Source organism: Pieris brassicae, chromosome 10, assembly GCF_905147105.1.
Source record: "Pieris brassicae chromosome 10, ilPieBrab1.1, whole genome shotgun sequence".
Classification (NCBI taxonomy): domain Eukaryota; kingdom Metazoa; phylum Arthropoda; class Insecta; order Lepidoptera; family Pieridae; genus Pieris; species Pieris brassicae.
Window position 1 is genome coordinate 7,650,549 of NC_059674.1, and position 23,234 is coordinate 7,673,782.

At 32.9% G+C, this 23,234-nt stretch overlaps 4 protein-coding genes across 4 annotated transcripts; 3 read left to right on the plus strand and 1 right to left on the minus strand.

Moving 5' to 3' along the window:
• The first annotated feature begins 155 nt into the window (after positions 1–155).
• On the plus strand, positions 156–8,557 carry LOC123715847 (U1 small nuclear ribonucleoprotein 70 kDa). The gene is made up of 9 exons (XM_045671193.1): positions 156–545; positions 858–1,040; positions 1,671–1,733; positions 2,309–2,390; positions 4,912–5,013; positions 5,872–6,024; positions 6,187–6,289; positions 6,768–6,943; positions 7,809–8,557. The coding sequence occupies exons 1-9, from the start codon at positions 402–404 to the stop codon at positions 7,913–7,915; spliced, it is 1,113 nt and encodes a 370-aa protein (XP_045527149.1). The 5' UTR covers positions 156–401; the 3' UTR covers positions 7,916–8,557.
• Positions 8,558–9,056: 499 nt separating this feature from the next.
• LOC123715846 (histone acetyltransferase KAT6A-like) lies at positions 9,057–12,971 on the minus strand. Its single transcript, XM_045671191.1, has 5 exons — positions 12,488–12,971; positions 11,899–12,069; positions 11,592–11,769; positions 11,244–11,375; positions 9,057–10,945 (listed from the first exon to the last, which is right to left on the minus strand). Exons 1-5 carry the CDS (start codon positions 12,701–12,703, stop codon positions 9,114–9,116), a joined length of 2,529 nt encoding a protein of 842 aa, XP_045527147.1. The 5' UTR covers positions 12,704–12,971; the 3' UTR covers positions 9,057–9,113.
• An 87-nt stretch (positions 12,972–13,058) lies between these two features.
• On the plus strand, positions 13,059–15,081 carry LOC123715848 (RNA pseudouridylate synthase domain-containing protein 1-like). Its single transcript, XM_045671194.1, has 6 exons — positions 13,059–13,612; positions 13,919–14,064; positions 14,145–14,236; positions 14,325–14,483; positions 14,657–14,774; positions 14,860–15,081. Exons 1-6 carry the CDS (start codon positions 13,520–13,522, stop codon positions 15,056–15,058), a joined length of 807 nt encoding a protein of 268 aa, XP_045527150.1. The 5' UTR covers positions 13,059–13,519; the 3' UTR covers positions 15,059–15,081.
• Positions 15,082–15,318: 237 nt separating this feature from the next.
• On the plus strand, positions 15,319–22,299 carry LOC123715676 (zinc finger protein 136-like). The gene is made up of 12 exons (XM_045670899.1): positions 15,319–15,562; positions 15,654–15,779; positions 15,980–16,150; positions 16,453–16,530; positions 16,757–17,056; positions 17,688–17,788; positions 18,435–18,531; positions 19,227–19,342; positions 19,419–19,530; positions 19,760–19,861; positions 20,823–20,954; positions 21,929–22,299. Exons 1-12 carry the CDS (start codon positions 15,458–15,460, stop codon positions 22,016–22,018), a joined length of 1,530 nt encoding a protein of 509 aa, XP_045526855.1. The 5' UTR covers positions 15,319–15,457; the 3' UTR covers positions 22,019–22,299.
• Positions 22,300–23,234: the final 935 nt, after the last annotated feature.

The window sequence follows — 23,234 nt, forward strand, 5'->3', positions numbered from 1 at the left end:
AGCTAGAATATTCAAACATCAACAGCTTACCTATTAATATATATTATGTTTTTATTTCGTCTTAATTGTGGAAAAATGTTCAAAAAATCAACATCTACGATCTATGATTGAAATGTGGCAATTGACATTGCATAGTAATTTTCGTGGTGCGACGGGCGAGTGTCAGTGACGACGCTACTAACATATAAAACAAAATGGCTGAGAAAGGACCTCCAAGCTTCTTTTGATTGTTCATTGTTTTTATTTGATCTTAGTCGTGCTACGCGTTAATTCATTAGTATATTCAAGTGTGGACAGATAAACTATTTATAATTAAAATTTCAATGAATTTGCTACTAAGTTCTGCTGAATAAGTGATCCGGGACTGTGTTAATGTATTCAATTCATCGCATGGAGGCACAATGACGCAGTTTTTGCCACCAAATTTACTTGCGCTATTTGCGGCAAGGGATCCCATCCCATACTTGCCGCCGGCCGCAAAATTACCACACGAAAAGAAACAGAAAGGTTACGATGGAGTCGGCGCTTTTCTTAATATATTTGAGGTTAGTTTCCAATCTTTCTATTAATATACAAGAAAAATAAGTCATCAAATCTTTATATTCATGTTATGACTGTGTGTTATAAATTATATTTAACTGTGTTAAATTGAACAAATGTATGAACATGGTATTTCATCATCAACTGTTCATGACTTAACAGCACAATGGGTAAGGTTCAACTCACGATTTGGCGCTATGTTATAGTCAAGTAAATCAATTAATTGAATAATTTTGTTTCATTTTCTATTTTTCTAGAAAAATAAATAATTAAAGTAGACCTGCATATTAAGAAATACTTTTAATGTTACCTTTTAGAACCCATCAGAAACCCCTCCACCTACTCGTGTTGAGACACGTGAGGAGCGCATTGAAAGACGTCGTCGTGAAAGAGCCGAGCAGACAGCTTATAAATTGGAGCAGGAGATAGCATTGTGGGATCCCAGTATCAACACTAGGGCCACGGGTGATCCTTTCAAGACCCTGTTTGTGGCTAGAGTTGTAAGATTACATACATTTATTTTGGCTTCCAAGAATAATAATAATAAATTATTTATATGCCAAGATAGTGCAATTAGATTGATCAACTACAAATATCCTCACAATCAGCCATTTATAAATAGGCATGCAAATTTCATATCAATTTTTACAACATCATATAATAAGAACATTAACATAATGTCAAAATTAAGTTTTTTTTTTCCTCTTATGGCTTTTATCTATGCCAACTGGGCACAAGGTACTTCACCAGTCTCGTGTAGATGGAGAAGACACGAAGGAGATTGATCGGTAAAAAATATAATTAAGCTAATTTTGAATATGCATAAAAAATAGTTGAAATTGGATTGTTAGTTTTGAGACAGCACAGACAACACAAATATGAGTAAAAGCATTATTAAATACTGTTTACTATTTATGAATAATTTTTATACAAAATTAAGTTATTTACAATTGGTGTCAAAGTTATGGTCTGACAGAAATTGGCACAAAAGATCATTTTAACTAAAATATGGTTAAGAAGTAAAGTATGGAAAAGTTATTGTTATAATTACTTTAATTTTATTATAATACTACCTGTGTACACCTTAACTGTATTGCCTTAATTTTGTAATCATCAACTATCTTTTTCAGAACTATGACACATCAGAATCAAAACTTAGGCGAGAGTTTGAAGGTTATGGGCCTATTAAAAAGGTAACTAGTTTTAATTGTAAACTAAAGCAACACCATCATACATGTCAATCAAAGTCAAATATCATTTTTTCAAATAGGTATATAAGGTATAATAACTCAATGTACACTTATGAATGTAAAAAAACGAAATATACATTGAATGCTTCTAATTTTACATTTACTGCCAGTTCTCAAATCAAGGGCGTAGAACAGAAGAGAAGAACTGGCAATAAACTCTGTAAATGCTAAGTTTTTTTTGTTTTACACAATGTTGGTATGGAGCTGCAACCATTACACCATGTTCCACATGACATCTTAAGTAATAAATAATAACAAACTATATAATATGTAACAAAGTCTGTCATTCAACACCTGTTTTTAACCAGCTAGTGGATATCAAATTAATCTAATAATTAAAGTTTTTCTTGGGAAATTTTAAAGTAATAGGAATAAAGTGGCTCAGCCAGAAACTTGTCTAAGCTTGAGATGGTATAGTTACCACTCAATTAAAACCCCGTCCACAACCAAAAGCTGAGTTTCAATAACTGCATTATATGGTTTAGATAAATGAGTACAAATTATTTTTATATTTTCAGATCTACCTTGTTTTCAATAAAGAAGATGGTAAGCCACGTGGTTATGCCTTTATCGAGTATGAACATGAACGGGACATGCACTGTAAGTTTTTAAATTTATATTTCATATTCAGTTGATGCTTTTTCACTGTGCGGTTAAGCAAAGAAAGATATCTTAAGAACTGCCTTAAGAAAATACTCTGCAAATTTCTACTGCTAAATTTATATACTCTTTTGAAACATGTTTTTAAATTGATATGACAATAGACTTTATGTATTCTTAATATTCAGCATTAGTTACATACTATTTTTACTTTTTCAAAGCTTAATAGTGGGCATAAATATATGGTGGGATGATGTATTAAGAGTTATGAAATACTTTTTGTATAGGACCTTTTCTTATTATTAAAGAATATAACACAGTCAAAAAGTATCTACAGCTTTAAGAAAATATTTATCTTATTTAGCAAAAATGTGCTGTAAACCCTTCTTGGAATTGTTGTTGTGAGAGATTATCTAAAAATTATTAGACCCACACTTGTGCTATTAAATTATAAAATAATCTAGTTTTGGCCCTACCAATAATACCACCTTGCTCCCAATTTACATATTGAAATTATAAAATTAAACAAAAAATGTTTATACTATGTGCGCTGTAGCATGGTGCGGAGGACAAGTGCTTCATTTTGATTTTATTTGTAAGTACATTCTGGCTTTGTTACATTTACGTTACTACAGTTATTTATGATTTAATACTAAGTCATAATATGTGAATTGTGGCAACTTTCAAGAATGAAATGAAACATTACTGAAACTGTCATCCACACCATTCTACAGTGCACATACCATAACTAACTAAATTTTACATACAAAACTACACCAAACATTCCATAATAATTTTAATCAACATTCTAGCAATTAATTAATTAAAAATTAAATTAACTTTTAAGATGGCCGTTATTGTAGTCATTCATAAATATGTATGTACTTAAAAAGGTAAAATGTGATATTAAAATAATGATTTTTAATAAATACTAGGCCAATATATAATCTCATTTGGTTTCAAAATAGGACAAAACTATATATAACAAGCTGTAATTGCATGTCGGTAGATTTCGTTATACTAGTTAGTTAAATAATTTTCTCATAGAAAAACGAGTAGAGATCAATTCCAAGATGGTACTACAGCTTTGGGCTGTATGATGACATGATTAATGAGTCGTTTTCTCTATTCGCACCACAGACCCAGCCGTTTTGACCAATGCTACTCGATTCCGGCCCAGTTATTAGGTTTGTATGTGGTAAGACGCCAACATACAACGTATATTAACTAAGAAATTAATCATTTATCCTTATAAGACAAATTATAATGTCAACCGTCAATTAAGTAGGACATATCTTGATACAATATTCTATGAATGTGTATGAGGGTAGTTTTTAACAAAGTGTTGAGGGAATTTGATTTCAATAGGCACGGTAAGAATAAAACACGATTCGTCTATCGTTATGTTACAATATATAATTCACAAATTATGTTTTTCAAAATGATTAATGATTCCAAACTTAAAAGTGTAGGCGTAATTAAATGTTTTCTGTGATAAGTTCAAAGTCGTCGTGAAACCTTGCCTTATTTTATCAAATTTTAAAAGTTGGTATGTCAACATTGGTTAATTTTCCGAACATAACTTACGCCAATCAGCAAATCAATTGGGAATAATGAACACTGAAAGGCTAAGTATGGGTTTTTATTAAATATTATTAAATTCATTTAATTAAAAGCGCAATGGAAACGTAAGTAGTATGCGCACCAGGTAATGGTTCACACGCCGCGAACGGAATTTTTTATATTAAAGTAAGTAAAATGTAAATGTGGGTATTCGTAAAAAAATTAAGGTAGGTATTTTCGATACGGCTTGGTCGGTAGGTATGTCTGTTGCGATTTTATTGCATTTTTTTTTTTCTTTTTCAGCTGACCAAAAAACTAGGATGGCCGATTTGATGGTTTCTAATGAAATGGATTGTATTTATCTCGTTTTGATAAATCAGCTCTTTTGTCAAATCGGCCAACCTGGCTTGGGTTTTGATGTGTATAGCACTGTCATACTGTTGTCTCTTGTGTGTGCCTCTTCTGTCAACATATCTTTCGGCGATATAGATAAAAATATTCAACATATATTAAAATCCTTTGTAAGAAACCTTAGATCCTGATCCTCTCAGTGTTTAGTTAAATTCATTACTAAGAGGCACGCAAGAGAGACGTAGAATAATTACGGAATATAGCAGAAGCTAATCACACAATCCGGTACAAATCACAAGTGTGTTAAGACTTCACATTGCATTGTGATTGATCGAATACGTTATCGAACAATCCCTCTACAGTGTGGTAAAATAAGACTTCGAAGTTACGCGTTACTAAATTATATTGAAATAGTGAATTCAGTTGTTAAATATCGAATTAATTTTTAGTACAAGTGATAATTAACTATTTGTCCATCAAAAACTTAAAAAATGTGCAAATACCAACAGTATCACAGCTGTGATTAATAGCGAATTGTCCGAATAGCTTGCTAAATTTCGTAATAAAATTAGCTTTCTTTCGTTCACTAACAATTATTATTTTACAGCGGCCTACAAACACGCGGACGGAAAGAAGATTGATGGAAAACGGGTCCTTGTCGATGTGGAGAGAGCTCGTACCGTTAAAGGATGGCTTCCGAGAAGGCTTGGTAAGTTAGATGAATTAATCAATAGTACTAACCCAACGGTTTTATCGACTCTCGTTAACGTTATCACGAGTTCAATACAAAATCTCTTTATAACGAACTAAATACATTTTTATGCACTTGGTAATTCAAACGAAAAGATCATTGCTATATAACAAAACGACGCGTTAATCCCATCGGCGTCCACACACTCGACAATTCAAAGTTGCAGAGAGAAAGAGGCGGAAAGATTGTATGTACATTTTGAGACAAGCTAAAACTTGTATCAACGTACACGAGTCTTAGGTTTTGTTATGATTGAGATGATAACGATACATCAGAACCTCTGGCAGAGGTGTTAGCTAAGGAAGCAAGATCCTCGTGTGATAACTCATACAGCTTCTGTCTACATAACGAAAGTGATGAAAATATTTTTTCACTTTTTCTAATAAAAAAAGTTATTGAGCAGTCTTATCTGCAGCAATGCTTTGAAGAAAACTAGTATATCAGAGTTCTTTTGAAAGATTAATGAATTCACATTATGAATAGATGTATGTATGTACACAAATGTTCTTCTAAACTTTTGACATTTGATATTTCAGACACTCGATAATTCGTAATATTTAGAGGCCCTCCAGTTTCGAAGTAGCGAGTGTCGACTGTATATGTTAATTCAATATGTTTTTGGTAGTTTGAACATCTTTTAGTTCCTGAATCCAGGTTAAATGGACACATACTGCGGAAACCTTTATACTCTGTCCTAAGACTGCAGTTGTATCCTAAATGACATTATTTTGATTGAATAGGTAGACTATTTGGTCGGCCACATACCACCGGGTAAATAAATCGTATAATTATTATGAATGAATGTGATGTTTTTAGGCGGAGGACTTGGCGGAACGAGACGCGGTGGCAATGATGTGAATATAAAGCACTCGGGACGGGAGGACAACGAAAGAGAGAGGGAGAGATACCGGCTGGAACAGCGCGACAGAGACAGGGAGAGGGACGAGCGGGCCAATAGAGAGCGGGAACGTGAGTCTCGTATTTTATTAGGAAAAAATATATGGTGTATTAGATTACTAAATATCGGAGGCACTTCATAATTCCTAAACACTACTCCATAAATAAGATCTATAAAACTTGCAGTTTCAGCCCTTTCTGAAAAATCTAAAACGAAATTATTTTGATTTTCAGGTCCTGCCCGTCGTAGGACAAGGTCTCGTTCTCGTCGAAGATCTACGTCTCGTACTCGACGACGGGAAAGAGAAAAGAGAGAGGAAGAACAACCAGCTGAGAGGTTAGTACGCTTATGTTAATTTGAATATATAGTATATCAAACCAGCTGCCCACTGAAGCATTTCCGAACTCAAGAAAAGAGCTCTGTTTCCCCCTTGTTCTATATAAAAAAAAATATGTTATTACTTATATAATGAACTGTTATGATTTTTTATGTCGTACTTAGATAAATTTTATTATATATTTTTTTATTTCTTTGTTTAAAAAAACAAGAAATAGGATATTTTGGGACTTAAACCCTCCTTAAGCTCTTAAGATCTGATATCATTGCGATTTGACTAGTTTGTAAAATTAACACAATTAGTATTTGAATTTATGGTAATGTAAAAATAATATAGTAGAACGCGATTTTGAGGAAATTTGGACTGTGTTGTTGGAATACACCTGAATAAGATCATCGCAATATGACTGTTTCCGAGAAAAATATATTCAATATTGTAATATAATATATGAATTTAATTTAAATGAATGATTACCAGACGTCGTCGCCGTTCTCGCTCTCGTTCCGAACGGCGTCGCGAACGCCGGGACCGGGACAAAGACAAGGAAAAGGATAAAGATAAGGATAAGGACAGGAGAAGAAGGAGAGACCGGGACAGGAAGGAGACGAAAGTCAAGCCGGAGGATATTAAGATCAAGGAGGAGCCTCAGGATGGTTAGTGACTTATGATTTTTTTTTTATAAAATAATATTCATAAGCATTGGGATCGGATTGCATTAGTTTTGTTGATTATTATTGACTTACTCTTAAAAATTGATGCCTACTTTTGAAAATACTAAAATTAAACTAGTGCCTTTGAAACTTAATTTACCGACAGTTGCTTGTTAAAATTTCTTGTACTGTGTACTTTAGTTCTCTCAATTATTTTGTTGAAGAAACCAATTTTATTTGTATAGTAGTAAATGCTCAAATTTTAGGCCACTGAGATGTTCCTTTAATCATGAAAAGAGATAGATATATCTACCTCTTCTCCCGCTCCCTGAGCCTAGACTTGTTGTGTGAGTGGGGAGTTTACTTGGTGAAACAAAACTACTTTAGAGAGTTATCCACGACCGTTGCTTGCGTATCTCCTCAGGAAACTTTGGTGTTAGTCTACAAAGTCCCCTTAATAGTAGCTCCATTATTTAGGTATTCATTCATCGCCACCCCTTGAAATTTTATTGGAGTTGATGATATATTATAGGTGCAAACATGTTTCGCCTATAATATATCATATCTGACTCTAGCCAAGAATCTGTAACAAACTCTTAAAAGCTGTGAGAAGTTCTCAGTCTCGTTTGTTTCGGTAAGAAAGCATTCTAGACATGGCACGCCAATTTTCATACTCACATGGTTGTGTATAATATTATGAACGCTTATTATAGAAAACTTCATTTATTTTGCAATTAAACGAAAAGTTACTTCTATTTTTTTTAAACAGGGATAATGTAAAGCATTATCACTATTTATTAAACAGCCCTTGAACAAATGTCTAGGATAAAAATATGTGACATTTTTATATCAAAATTTCATATTTCAGATTATCCAGAGTTCTCGCTGCCACCTCTGGACATGCAGATCAAGCAGGAGCCTGAAGACGAGAATAAATATAATCCTGAAGATGCCAATGGAGACGATTATTATTAGGCTAATTACACACCTCTTTTTTCTAAGGTCACTATCACGGTAAAAGTCATCAGACATAGGTACAATCCACCTTGTCCACAAGAGAAATTAGGGATTGGTCAATGTACCGTGAACATGGTCACTGACTTCTCCCTGGATTGACACTAATGCCTAATAATAATAATCAAGTCAAAATCTTGTCTTAGCACTGTCAAACTTCATAGAGAAAATGGTGGTTTGATGGCACTCGACCACAAGATTTTAGTTTGATTGTTTTAGAATACAAGCTTTTGATGATTTTTTAATTTCGTTTTTCTTAGATTGTCGTGCTTAAAAGACTATACACAGCAATACTGTTCACTTTGAAATTCCTATCTTTATCCTTAGAAAGAAAAACTCCTTCCAATTTATATTTTTCTCGTCTCTAGATAGCGCTTACCGTAACTTGCTATGTATTCAAATTGTTTTTAAATTTAACTAGGGTTGTAGAATGAAGAACCACATGATGAAAATTCATACAATTGTATTGAATCATTTCGTGTGTATGGTAATGTTTTATAAATTTAAAGTTAGCCCTTGTACTTCCCTGAGTCAAATGTACTAGTAATAAACCTCAAGCAATACAATGATTGTAATATAATAAATGGAAAAGTTTTAAGTGTTTTTTTGCACCTATTATTCTAAAAGATCCCTTAGCAGTAAATAATTGCTAGAAGCCGGTTACTAACAACCGGCACAATAACCGTAATCAAATGAAGATTACATTTGAAAAACACTTAATTTTGTCTATTCTCTCGTTGCAAGGAAATCCATTGGCGGTTCTAAAAATACTGAAAGTGATTACATTTACTTTCCTTTAGTCCATCGATGTTGTATGATGGATGGATGAGCATTATCAAATAAAAATGAGAAAGTCCTTCATAAAAAACCATTAGTTCTGTATAAATTTAGAATGGAATTGTGATAAGGAACGCCTAGAGCCTTGATTACGAACTACATGTAAATTATATTTTGAGCAGTGCTCAGTGGGCATATTTGTTACTAAATCGAAGCACTTTCCTAAATACTGATGAGTTATAATCATGTGTTTGATAACACTATCTCCCAATAAGGCAGATTACTTTGTATCACCTTAAGCACGAATCGGAATAAAACAAGAAATGTAATAAATTTAATATGCATAAATAAAAAATAAAGCAAGTTTATTAATTCCATTCATTCAACTTATAGTCTTATCTTTATGCTTCTCTTTGTTTTTCTTTCTCTTTTTATTTGGATCTTTCTTTTTATTCATATTGTTGTATTTCAATAATTTTTTATACATTTTTAATAATTGCTTAGCATCTTTCTCCATTTCTTTAGAAACTTTTTCAGTGACGACCTTGTCTTCCTTAACAGGGTCAACAAATTTCGTAGATCCTTGTAATGTGTTATAGTGCTGAATAGATCCTTCTATTAATTGATCATTTCTAGCTAACAAAGGAGTTTCGGTGGTTACTTCTAGTAGATGATTTTTCGTTTCTTCTATGTGTTTCTTTAATTTTTTATTCTTTTTTCTCATTGCATTAAGAATATTGGCTGTGGATAGAACAGATTTAACTTTTTTACTCTCTAAATATCTGTCCTTCCACGAGATATTTTCAACTTCTTCAAATTCATTTCTTTCTTGTTCTAATCTCTCGTATTCTCGTATCTCCTCTTCAGTGATCACATCTTCTCTTTTTATATCATCTATCTTAGCTGAGAGAGCAAGAATTTCTTTTGCAGTTGGTTCTTTTGATAAAATAGAAATTCCTTCCACTTCAAAACAAGAAGAATCGTCAGATAGTTCTAAATATTCAAAAACATCATCTATAGATTCATCTGTATCTAATATCTCCTTTATGTTCGATTTATGAACAACTGCACTTTTAGCCTCGATATTGTCAGTTGTCTGTATTTTATAAAAGTTTTGGTCAGCGCTTTCGCGAAAATCCGACTTCTTACTTTTTTTCGATTTCTTATCTTTCTTCTTTTTCTTTTTACTTTTACTCTCTTCATCAGAAATGCAAACTACTTCAGTTTCAATACTTTGCTCGGCGATGCTGCGCTCGGATATTTCGCCATCGGACAAATTCCTGTTTACTATTTCCCCATCTTCAGCGCTATTTGTCTCTTCTAGTTCTAATGTTTTTGCTACACCATTCGATATTTGACATTCTTTATTTTGAATAATACTATTTTTATTCTCACTTACAGATGCCACAATTTCATGGTTTTGCGTAGCTTGGCATTCCTTGGCATTAATTTTATCTAAAATTTCTTTCTCAATTTCAGTGGAAACATTTTCAATATTTTCATTACCGCTTACGCCTGCAACGGCTTCTTTTTCTTGATTAACAAATGTAATTTCGGGTTCTTCAACCGCCATGCTGTCATCCTCACAAGACTCCGAAACTTCTGTTTCAGATTTGTTTTCCCTCGTAGTTTTGCTTTTATCTTCAGATCTCTTATCCTTTTCTGGTATTTCTTTTGCTTCTTCCATTGTTTTACTTTGGTCAAGAATGGTAGCATCATTTTCAATAGATTGACTTCTAGGCGCTTTCATATTAAGATGACTGGAGTTAGTTGTTTTATTTGTCTTTTTAGAATATTTATCATTACACATTGAACTTGATTGACTTGTTTCTGAACTACTCTCAGAATCTTCACTTGAAGTTCTGTTTCTATCAAAGTCTTCTAAAAGATCCATCTTTTCGGAGTCTGATAGTTGTAATGTAATTTCGTCGTGATCACTGCCATCCTTTTTTTTATCTTTTTTCTTTTGTTTCTTTTTCTTTTTGTCCTTTGCTATATCTTTGCCAGTTGGTAAAGAAACTGTTTTGGGTGGTTCTGTCACTTTTTCTTTTGAGACTATGTCATCTTTTTTAGTCAATTTAGGTCTGTTAAGTTTAATTTTTCTAGTTGCTTTTGTTTGAGGTACAGTTATAATAAGATCATTAATTCTTTTTGTTACGGTATTGGTATTTTCTTCGACTGGTGTATCCTTGGCTTTAGCACTTTCTACTATTCCTGGAAATTATAAATATATCATTAAATAAAAGACTTGCCCAATACTTTTCTCATTGATCATTTATAATAAATTGTGATTGCAGAATTACAATTATAGCAAACATTCATTTACAACACCATCACTGAATATATATTAGTGTAATATTATCAATATTGTACAGGCAATTGGACTGATTCAGTTTGACCACAAAAGCATTTACAAGTTGTGCTTTATTATTGTCTAAGATACAAAAGTGTATTAAAATTGATTCATTTTTGAAACACATTACATTAATTTTTGTCAAATTTATGCACATACTTTGTAACTCCTGTGCACTTGGCTTTTCATCTTCACTGCTGATCTCTACAACCTCAGGAGCCTCTTCTTTAATCACCACCTCGTCGTCATCACTTGATGATGAAGCTTGATTTTCTGTTTGCTCTGCAGGTACTGAAACATACATAAAATACTTATTTACAGTATATACTTACTGCATGAGACTTAGGTTAACCTAAAATTGATTTTAACACAGTTACTTTACTGTTTACTAATAAGTTTCATACAGTATTTCTTAGAAAACAAAGCTGCCCTTCATTCCCTATGTGATCCTTTTGAATTAAATTCATGTCAGCCTGAAAACAACACTACAGTACAGAATTTATTTACCTAAAGCTTGATGTTGTTGTAGCTGTGCCCGAATGGCCCTGGCTCGGGCCTGCAACTCTAATAGCTCTAAAACAGTGAGACCAGCTCGAGATGCCTTATTATTCTCATCTTCATCAGGTTTCTGTGACTCTTTATGCTTATCTTTATGCTTGGACTTAGAGTGGCGGTGATGTTTATGCTGGAATTTTATTTTATTTTTCCTTTACAATTGTTATACAGTCATGCCAATATAGAAACTACAAGTTCTAATTTTTTCTATTGCACTTTGAAGAATCTCTCTCTAAGATCTAGTTTTTTGCCTACTTACTTTTTTATTTTTCTTAGAGCTACCTTGACTTAATATTTCTTCATCTGAGGAGATGCTGTCCAGGGATATGGTCTCAAACCTCTCTGGAGATGAGCTAGAAGATTCTGTGTTGGAAGGAGGATCAGCTCCATCTAAGATGGCACAAAGACGTTTTGAACTAATACCAAGAAGCTGAAACATGAAATAAATATATTGTATATTCTACTTGATTGATTCAGTTATTTGAAATGAGATTTAAATTAAATATTTTAAATAAAACCCAAATTAAGTATAAATCAAGGTAACTAACACAATTTTAACTCCAACGTCCATTAATCATAAACTACAAAAAAATAATTTTAACTCCATTTGTTTTAAGCAAATCAACAAATTCAAGTTAATATATTATGATAGGAAGTAATAGAAATCTGTAAGCATTGCTTTAGTTCAATTGTTAATCATTTTCTAAAAACAGTCTTAGTAAACGATTTTTTTAAATGAGTATAACCAGTGTTTACCTAACCTTCATTGTATGTAAAAGTAAATGTTTTTAAAAATTATCTTACGGCTTACTTAACCATTTTTTCAGACCCTAATTCCTGTAACCTACCTCTTCAGTACACAGCTCCTGCAAATCATCAAGGGATATATGTCGGATACACTCCGGTGCCATTGCTCTTAGCTCTTTGTGTTTCAAAACCGAAAAAACCTGATGCATCAGCTCGACTCTATCATGTATGTAATACGCTAAATCGTGCTCTTCGTTTCTTATTTGGGACGATTCTGGGATTTCCCGTTTGATCCTATGTTTTTTTACACGCTTCATGCTATTTTTTATATAAAATATATAATAAAAAAATAGAAGAATTTATTACTTGTTTATATTTTCCCTCGAATCGACGAGGACCGAGTATCGAACTACCTGTCAAGTCAATTTTTTTTTTCCCTTTCTTGGCCTGCACGGTTTGTAAAAAAAATTATAAATCTTCAACTAGCTGTCAAGACCATCAACCGATGAAACAGTCGTTCAGAAAATTTAAAATTCACCTTTAAAAATGTACGGTAATAAGTAGTTACATAAATAATTAATTAATTATTAAATAAATAAAATAAATAGTTAATTATTGAGAGTCTCTGTAGGAAGAGATACGTCGTGGGATTTTAGGTCGCAGCTGTACTGAATTGCTTTTTTAATATACAGACAGCACTATTTCGTCAATCTAATTCAACGAGAATCTGGACACCTATTATGAAGAAAGTATTTAATACAACTTATTTCACAAAACATTTTGTTATTTTTCCATAGATTGTATCTGTTTGGATGATTTGATAGATTTCATTTTGAAAATGAATACGAATTATACAAAAATAATGTAAAATTTAGAAAGAGTGAAATGCCGCAGTTAGAAGAAATTTTAAATAATTATTTGGACAGAGGTATCCAGGCGGCGTTTCATGCTTTTATTTCTATTTTTTTTCCGAATATAGTTCATCATATCATACCCATCCATTGCATAAAAAAAGGTGATAATATCAAGTTTAAGAGACCAGCGTTTGTAAGAATCTCTTACAGTTCCCAAGCTCGATATTTCTGAACGATAAACAATTTTAATTTTCGCGCTTCTTAATATCTGTTTACAAAATGGCCGTCGATAAATTATACGAATGTGACGACTTTTTAGTAGTGAATAAACCATACGATATGTATATAAATTCAGATGACGAAAATGAAAAGGTATGTTTGACATAGTTCTAGTTATATAATCATTAAGGTAATATATGGTATAAAAAATTAACAATTTAGGTTATGTTTATCGTAGTGGAACGCCTAACTTTTCTTTAAAAATCGGTAACGTCGGTTACACCTGATTTCCGGTCTTTTTTAGTGAACAAGTTTCTCATATTTTAAAAATCGTTTAAAAGATAGCAAAGTCTAACTCTTTATAAAGTGTAAACTGTTTCCAAGTCCTCACCTATGTTAGAAGCAAATATATTTTATGACAAGTTATTACATATTTAAATCTTTAATTTATTTTCTTAGAACACAGTGACCTGTCACATTGCATCCCACGATTCCCATCTATCGACTTCTTCAAACCCGCTGTTTTTTATACAACGACTGGACTATTCAACTAGTGGTGTTCTCTGTATTGCTAAGAACAAAACCACCGCTGGTTTAGCTGGAAAGTAAAAACGATTTTCTTAAGTTTAATCGAATTTTTACGTGCTTATTAATTATTTTAAGTATGTAATGTTTTTTTTTTAAGACTCTTTGAAAAACGTTTAACGAAGAAGTATTATTTGGCTATTGTGAGAGGTCACCCAGAATTTCAAGTGGCCGAAATACGATACGCTGTGGGTATGTAAACATAATTTATATATAAGGCAAAAAGATATTAAGAATTTAGTGTTTAGGTTTATAAAATTATCATATTCATTCTTTTCAGGTGTAGATCAAACACCGGATCACGGGCATCGTATGTCAGTTGTATCCAAGACGAGTATCGCTGGTGATGCTCGACCGGCTCACACGCGGCTGTTATTACTTGAAACTGGATATTATTGTGGACAACCTGTGGCTGTTGTACTTTTAAAGCCAATTACGGGTATTACCCTGATGATGAAATTAAAATAAAAATTTAATTAATCCATGTACCTTTAAAACTACCTTCTAATATAATATTTAGGACAATATTGTAACTAACACAATACTGATTTAATTTTATCATCCTATAGCATGATTGAACTTGTAAGAATAATTATGTGACTTCTGTCATAGGTCGCCGTCATCAATTACGCATCCATTGCCACTCGGCCTCTCACACCATTCTTGGAGACTACACCTACAGTGACCGTACTGACACTGCTCCACATAGAATGTTTTTGCATGCTATTAGGTGACCTATTTTATTCTGGTATTGTACAAAATTCACTTTAGTCACACCCAGTTATTTTCATTAATTTTAATCTTTATTATTTTAGGCTAGTATTACCGCTGCCACATAAACCGTTGGACATTCAAACGGCAGAGCCTTTCTTCAGCGATTCCCAGTTTTCTAGTAAGTGGAAGTCCCACCGAGTCGTGTATAAATACAGGAGTAAAGAGGAGCTATTGGCGGCATGTGATGATCTTGACAGGGAATATATAGTTGGTGTGAAATATAAAGATTATAGGGTTTAATAAATAATTCGTTTTCATATCTGTCTTACATCGTATTCTCTTTACCTGAAACAACTTCACCCAATATTTATGTAATATACGTGAACAGAAAATGCTTCGTTTCATTGATTCGTGTCTTTCAATAGTTTTAAAAGATTTCTGTAAAGCATAGAATGGCAGTCGAGCAATTTAAAAGTTTAATTATAGATCTTGCATTCTTACCGGTTATATACTTTTTAGAACAGCACTAAATAAATTGACAGCATTTTGACAATTCGCAGCTTCAATTTAAAAAATAGAAACAAACCCTAAGGCGTAAGGACGCCGTTTTATTATGTTGTTGTTTACTTGATAACTTAAATAAACTAAAGGAATAAAAGAAGAAATAAAGAGTAAAATATTGCCCTCATTTTAAATAAAATGGAAGAATTGTGTCCCGGCTGCCTCTGTTCAGGAAGAAAATTAACTTACATTAGCGGAACGTCTGTTTACTATTTTTACAAACAAATTGTTGATGAAATTGCTGTAAGTTATTCTTACATATGCTTCTATAATTGACTAAATTTACAGAAGTCTTGAAAAAATACTTTTTTATGATTTTAATGAATAATTTTAGGCTCCAGAAGTGCTACCGCAACTTTCAAAGGTTTGTTGGGAATGTACAGCGTTGCTCCGTCGATTCCAATGTTTCCAACAGCAAGTCAAGTGCTGTTATCTTGAGTTACTAATGTGTGTACAGCAGGTATGTATGATTAAAGAATATTTTAATGTAAATATTCAACATGCCCGCATAGAAATAATGATCTGAGTTTACAACAGACAAACACAAATTATTTCTAGCAAACAAAGACATTGTTGATGATTTACTTTATATACATATTGAGTATTGTAAGTAATAAAAGTATTACAGAATGTATGCTATCTTAACTATTAAAATTTCAGAATTCACAACAATCACTATCAAAACCATCACACCTTCAATGTCAGTCAGCAGTCACTATTAGCTTTCCAGAAGTGAAAGTAGATGTGGAGATTAAAGAGGAAACAGAAGAAGTTCATTGTGAACCAGAAACATTTGTTAATCAGCTAACTTGGGGAGATAATTTAGAAAAAGTAAGTATGTATGCTGCATCAAAAATAGAAATATTGTTCTTGGAATAATTAACCTCTGAATATGAAACTAATTAGTGTAATAACGAAATAGATATATAATATTTATAAATTGGTTAAAATACATTTTAAAAGAGGCCACTGACTCAACTGTATCTATTTAGTTCAAAGTATTTGCTAAAATTCCTGTAAAATATGTAAGTACTCAGTTTCCTAGAAAATATTAATTTTAAAAGAAAGTGCCAATATTTAATGTTATAATTTACAATATTCTGTTGAGATGAATGTTAAATTAATATTTCTAGGATGTGCTACCCTGTGAACGTCAAGACATTGTGAAGAAAGCTCATAAGGCAGAAAATAAACAAAATCTTAAAGGCAAAGTATGTATTTTTATAATATCAATAATGTGAAAATATTACTTAAATACATAGTAACAATGTCATGTAATCACAAATTAAGAAAATTAAGCCAAAATTCATCCATTATTCTATTCAATTTATTATAATATGAAATCCTTAATTAACTACAAATAGGAGAATCTATCTAAATACTTTTATAATAAATTATGATATTTTAATGTGTTTTCATAATAGAAGTTTTTTACAGACAAAGAAAAAGCAGAAAAAGAGACTTAAATTAAAAAGAAAAACTAAATTAAAAAAAGAAACATCTGAGAGTGACCATGATTTTGACAATGATGAGACTGATTTTCAAATTGAGGATGTAAAAGTAGATCAAAATATTGAACAAGACATAGACCAAAATGTTATAAAGGAAAATTTAGATAAAAATGAAATAAATTTGGAGAACGAAACTAAGGACAAAGAGCAATCAGGGACAGAAGTAAATGAAACACAGGTTGAGTTGGATGAAGATGTACCTGACATAAGGAATGATGTTTCAGTGGTAAGGAGTTCTCTATCTATTGTCAATGGTTTTTAGTTGAATGTCTTTCTCAAATACATGAGAATTCACACAAACATAATGACAAAGTGTTTACATGAGTCTATGTGGAATGTTGTTCTATTAAATTGTGTATGAATAATACATTCATTTGCAGCAATCAATTAAGAAGCTATCATAGTGTAGTTTAATCACTTGAACTACACTTTTTTAACTCATTTTCATCTATCTTATAGTGTTTACGCTGTGATAAAAAATGATTGATGTGTACTTTAGTTAAAATCAATGCAGTTAGACTGATTTTGCTTTTATGAATTGTTTTAAAATATAATCTGAAAACTCATTAGGGATGGCCTCTGATTTTTAATAATTTTCTAAATCTTTCTTTATAAGCAAATGCTTGAGTGTTTGAGCCAGACGGGTCTATGGACGGGTTTATGGGTCAAAGATATGCCGTTATTCTGTTGATAAAAAATATTTTTTCAAGTTTCATGTTAAGCAAGAAGTTTTATATTTCTACCTTCAATTATATAATAAATTATGGATAAATAAATAATATTTGAACCTTAACGTAAGTGATGTTTAGTAAAACATTAAAAGATTGTATTGTTTATGTAATATAACTATTTTCCAGAAAGTGAATGTAAGAAATAGAGAACAATTACCCGAGAGGCCTCAATGTGTTGAATGTGGGAAAGTGTTCAGTTCAAGAAAGACATATCGTTATCATCTAAAGTTAGTATAGTATTAGTATATCCATGTTAATATGAAACAATTTTCTATGTTTCTCTTGAAAACTCATACAATTTAAGCTATCTTTATACTCAATGATGGGCGATCTCAAGCCAAGCAGAACAAGTTTGTTCTATAGGTTCTATATATATATATATATATATATATTCACCTAGACATCCGTCGTTCCACAACTGAGCGTTTTCTAAGGCAGTTTTTGCCGCGCACCACCACTGTGGAACCAGCTGCCCACTGAAGTATTTCCGAACCAATTCGACTATTTAAGAAAATAGCATACCACTTGGTCAAAGACCGGCAATGCACTTGTGAGCCTTGCAATGTAAGCGTCCAGCCCGTTTGCCCCATTTCATAAAAAAAACATGGAGTTGCATGTTTTTGTACTAAATTATAATTTGAAAATTTACTATAGATTATTTGTACTTATGAACAGTAGGGACCTAACTAAGGATTATCTAATATATAAAATTCTCTTTTCACAATGTTCGTTCGTATACTCCTCCGAAACTCGACCTATTCTTATGAAATTTTTATGCATATAGAGAATTGGACATCTATTTTTCATCCCGAAAATAGTTTCATTTTAAACTATTGCGTTGGATTAGTAAATAGGTTCTAATAATGTTTGCAGTGTATTACATAAAGGGCAGAATCGTCACCCGTGTCCGAAATGCGGTAAAGTGTATCAATGGAAATCGAACCTGGGAAGACATATGCGAAGTCATAAGGTTAGTATTTATACGCGATTCGTAGGATAACGTTCGAGACTCAGCGCAAAGTGACTCCACTATTTTAAAATCCATTCCTTAGTGTCGTTTTAACTCTTTTTATTATTAGGTTTTTCAGCACGAAGTACGCAATATGTTAATGTCCTCTCTTTTCATCGCAGCGTAAACACAATTTGATAGAAAGAGACGCACAGTGGAGACAAACAGTGCAATTATACATCATCATCCGTTTCTTGTTTGGTCCATTTTTGGACGTAGACCTTCTTCATCATGTACTGGCCTCTGTATCCACTGGAAGCCGTCTTGGAGATGTCGTCAATCCACCTAGTCGATGGTCGGCCGCACGGTCTTTTGTTCTGCCAAGGTCTCCATTCAAGGAGCCTGCGGGTCCATAAATAAAAAATATAACTGAGTGTCCCTACAACGCACGCCGTCGACTTTTTGGGTCTAAGGCAAGCCGGTTTCCTCACGGTGTTTTTTAACCTACAAGCGAATGTTAAAAGCGCACATAGATAGAAAGTCCATTGGTGCACAGCCGGGGATCGAATCTACGAACTCAGGGATGACAGTCGCACGCTGAAGTCGTTATAACAGCACAAAACCCTGATTGACTGACTATAGTTAGTGTTGTAATTATCTTAGTTAATTTGCCCCCAGTGCTAGTTTTTGTTTGATTGGTGGCTTTATATTTATAGGCGCGTGATAGTGGTGAATTGTATTGTGTGAAATGCGACAAGTCTTTTGCGTCTGTGGCGACGTACAGACAGCATATACGGGTGTCCAGGCGACATGTGTCGGAAAGTGAATTTACGTGAGTGTCAAGCAAAATTCTTACATAAATTTGTAATATGTAATAAACGTATATGTATTTTAAATTTATTTATTAGTTTCACGTGCGACGAGTGCGGAAAGAAGTTCGTGAGCAAGACACGCTTGCGTGACCATGTTGATTGGGAACATCTAAATAAAATTAAATTCCGCTGTCAGCTGTGTAATAAGGTAAGTTTGGCTTCGTACCGCTTTTTATTTCTTAAACACGAATGAAATCTTCAGAAGATTCTGTATGTGCGCAATATTCTCCAATTATGTCTAGACTTAATATGCAAATGAAGCATGCATCCACGCGAGCGAAGTTGCGAGTAAAAGCTAGTTTCCCATTTTTCCTAAACCTAGTCAAAGTTTGCAATACACTCATAATGTTATATTAATCTTTTCGAAACCGATTCAGCCGTTTAAGTGCCACACGTCGCTATACGTACACCTTCAGAACGTGCACAGGAATAAAGAAAGGAGAGACAACTTGTGCCATGTTTGTGGGAAATCATATCAGGTATTGTTATTGACCAGAAATCACAAGATTTACCTTGGAGCGTTCAAGTATTACGTAACGAATTTGGGGGGGGTTTCCCTCTTGTAAAACGTTTCGATTGGGGGTGGTCACGTTTCACTATTGAGTACTTTCTGTACTCACAGCGCGTTACGGCGCGTTTCGTTGGGGGGAGGAGGGGCAAGAACCTCTAAAAATTGCGTGACGTAATACTTGAATGCTCCCCTATCTTGGGCATTTTTCTTTTTTGACTTCTTAAAACACATCACCTCTCTTTTCCCCGGTAGCCTTTTCCATCTCCTCCATCTCTTCCTCGTTAATTTTATTTATAACTGTATCATTTAACATAACTTGTATAAACACATTACAATTGAATTAAAACATATTAAAAAATTTAACACAATTGATAAATAAAATAAAATAATAATAAATACATTTTGATTATATAAATGATTTTCTGTATGTCTCAAAACATATAAGTGCTTTAAACAACTAATCAATAATAATTTTTAAATCAGTTTTATTCATATTTATTTCTATCTAGAATACACCACAGACTGAAAATGATATTTCCTCTGACTACTGTCAATCTATAGAATTAATGATAGTCTGTGCTTAGGCACAGAACATGATTATTACTATTGATTTCTCTGGTCTATGCATTCTTGTATCAAAAACCTAGAACTTCAAATTGTAACTAACCCACGGGCACATTTACTTTATAGAGAGGATCAAAGTATGGAGGATAGTCTCATTAGACTTCAGGTGTATGTAAGTCGGATATTTGGTACGGTTTGGTTGGCTTAGTAGCTTTATCGTGCGACTCTCATCGCTGAGGTCATAGGTTGTAGCGTCACTGGTTTTTGTTAATACAATAACTAGCGTGTCTCCAGCGCTCTCCTATTGACAATCCATAATTTTAACGTTACTCGTCTGATAAACAGAAAATATAATTTTAATACAGAATGCAGCAAAATTAAAATACCACATAGTGGCGATGCACACGAGTGAGACGCCATATCAGTGCGCGGACTGCGACGCCGCCTTTGGGTGGTACTCCTCGTTGTACCGGCACATACGAGAAGTGCATTACAAGGTGGGTTCGGGGCAAATACAAGGAAACAACAAAGTGTTTATAATTAATAATATGTAAATTAGGCTTTTTTCACTATCTAAATGTAGAATTAAGCTTTTCCTTTAATTAAGCTTAACATTAAGCTTTTCGATGAAATGAAAAAGCGACAGTAAAAAGAGACAGACACAAATTCATAAGATTGAACGTAACTTTAAATTAAGTAAACTTAATGAAGTCTAGTAAGAAGTTTCCACATCAAAAAGTTACTGTAATTAATTATTAGAAACAATAAATTTCATCTAATTTTATAATTATACTACTAAGTTGACTTACTTATTTAATTTTTTGCACATGTATGTTTTTTTAATTCAAAAAATTATGAAAAGCACACTGATAAAGTTGCTTATACTCATAAATCTCATTTTCTCCCCTGTTAAATATTATGAATTTATGTGTCTGTCTCTTTTTTTCCGTTGCATCCGGTTTGAAATCACGATTCCCAATGTTTCCAAAAAAAATTCGACATCATTAAATACATCTTGAAGAAAATGTCACCTGTTTTTATACTCGAATTTGAATCCAAGACCCGAACAAGGTAATCATTAAAAAATCAAATTTGACATGAGTTAAGTTCGGTGTCGAATATTGAAGGGATGTTCAAATATATGTGAAATGAAACAAATTGTTTGAAGCTGGAATACAACTGACTTTAATCTTGTAAAATATGACCTTATACTAATATACGATTGGGCGGTTGTGGGGTTGCGACGTTAACAAAGACTAATTTGACTTCTTGAAAAGTTCGTGAATCTAAGTGAGACTTAATATGTACATTACCGGAAACGAGGACGTTATTTATGAGTGTGGAAAAAACTAAAAGGCTCGTTTTGGCTTCAAGCGTGCGATCATTGCTAACATTTGGTTTGCCCTTCTAAAATATATATGTGACTTAACTAATGTTAGGTTACATTACTCATGTTTCAATATATTTTCAGATGAAAATTCAAGCAAAGAAAAGTAAGAAGGATAAAAAATTACAGTTGCAAGAATTGATTCCGCTACCCTCGGAAGCCCCGGGACCTTAGTTCCTTTGCCTCCGTCCGCTAGTCTGTTGCAATTCCTGTTCAAAAGACATTTTGATTTTTGATTACAAAACTAGTATTATTTTGTATGCAGAAAAAGTATTGCCTTTACATATATTAAACAATCAGCATTTTCTAAATCTCTTAATTAATTTTGTTTGTTACAACATCTGCAGTGCCATGAACGACCTCATCATTGAAAGTCAAGTCTGCTTAAAACCTTGATAGAGCCATTTTTTTACAAATGTAACAGTAAAACATATTGCGTTGTTTAAGCGACAATAATAATAATACATTCTAATATTCTAAACTATAGTATTCATACGGAATTGTTTGCTAAAATCCTTATCCACTGCAGTGCACGGTTGACTAGAAACAAATATCCATTTAACACGCCTGCCCTACGTTATTCCTCATCGTTTAATAGTCCTGTTAACTGATTGTGTCGGGGTTACAACAGTGCCGAATTTACCACGTAGAAACTGTAGCAAATGGTACGGGCCAACCTAACCTAACCGCAAGTAAACATCACCTCCACTTAAAAATCTAAAACTCGATTTCGTCACGTTAATCCAAAAATAAGTAGGCATTTTACAATCTTTTTACGGAAATGTTTAATTATAATCGACATTTCAAGCGGCCAGATTTTTTTCTCTATAAGAACGTCTTAATCATGTTACTTTGTTGATGAATATAGAGCATGTTTTGATTAACGAGGGCTATATTGAAAGTGTTACTTTGCCGATATTAAATCCAGAAAAAAATATTTGTAACGGTTTTGTTTTTTAATACCCTAAACTTGAGGACCTAAAGGAAACCAAGGGTCCCTTGACAGAATTTGCTACAGGCCACGCGCTGGCTTATTCCGGCACTGGTTTACAACTGTGAAGATAAACTCTATAAAGTCCTTTCGCCGAGTCGGTTTAACAACCTTGCTGTGTTATTTGCTAATATTATAATTTTCTTTTGCCCTGTTTATTTTACTTTGTATATTTGCGGACGATTGGTGGACCTATGAGTATTTGATTGTTGTCCTCATTTTAACCTGTGATGTTTAAAGAAATATATACTTTTTCTATATAATCTATGGTCCTTTGCCTAACATCGGTTTTTTAGTGTTTGAGTGTGATAGTGCAACTGTTAAAACTAAATTTCAAAATTCGACAACTGTCAGGCGCAGATGGCTGATCGTCTAATTGTAAGTTGCTTATAAGAACAT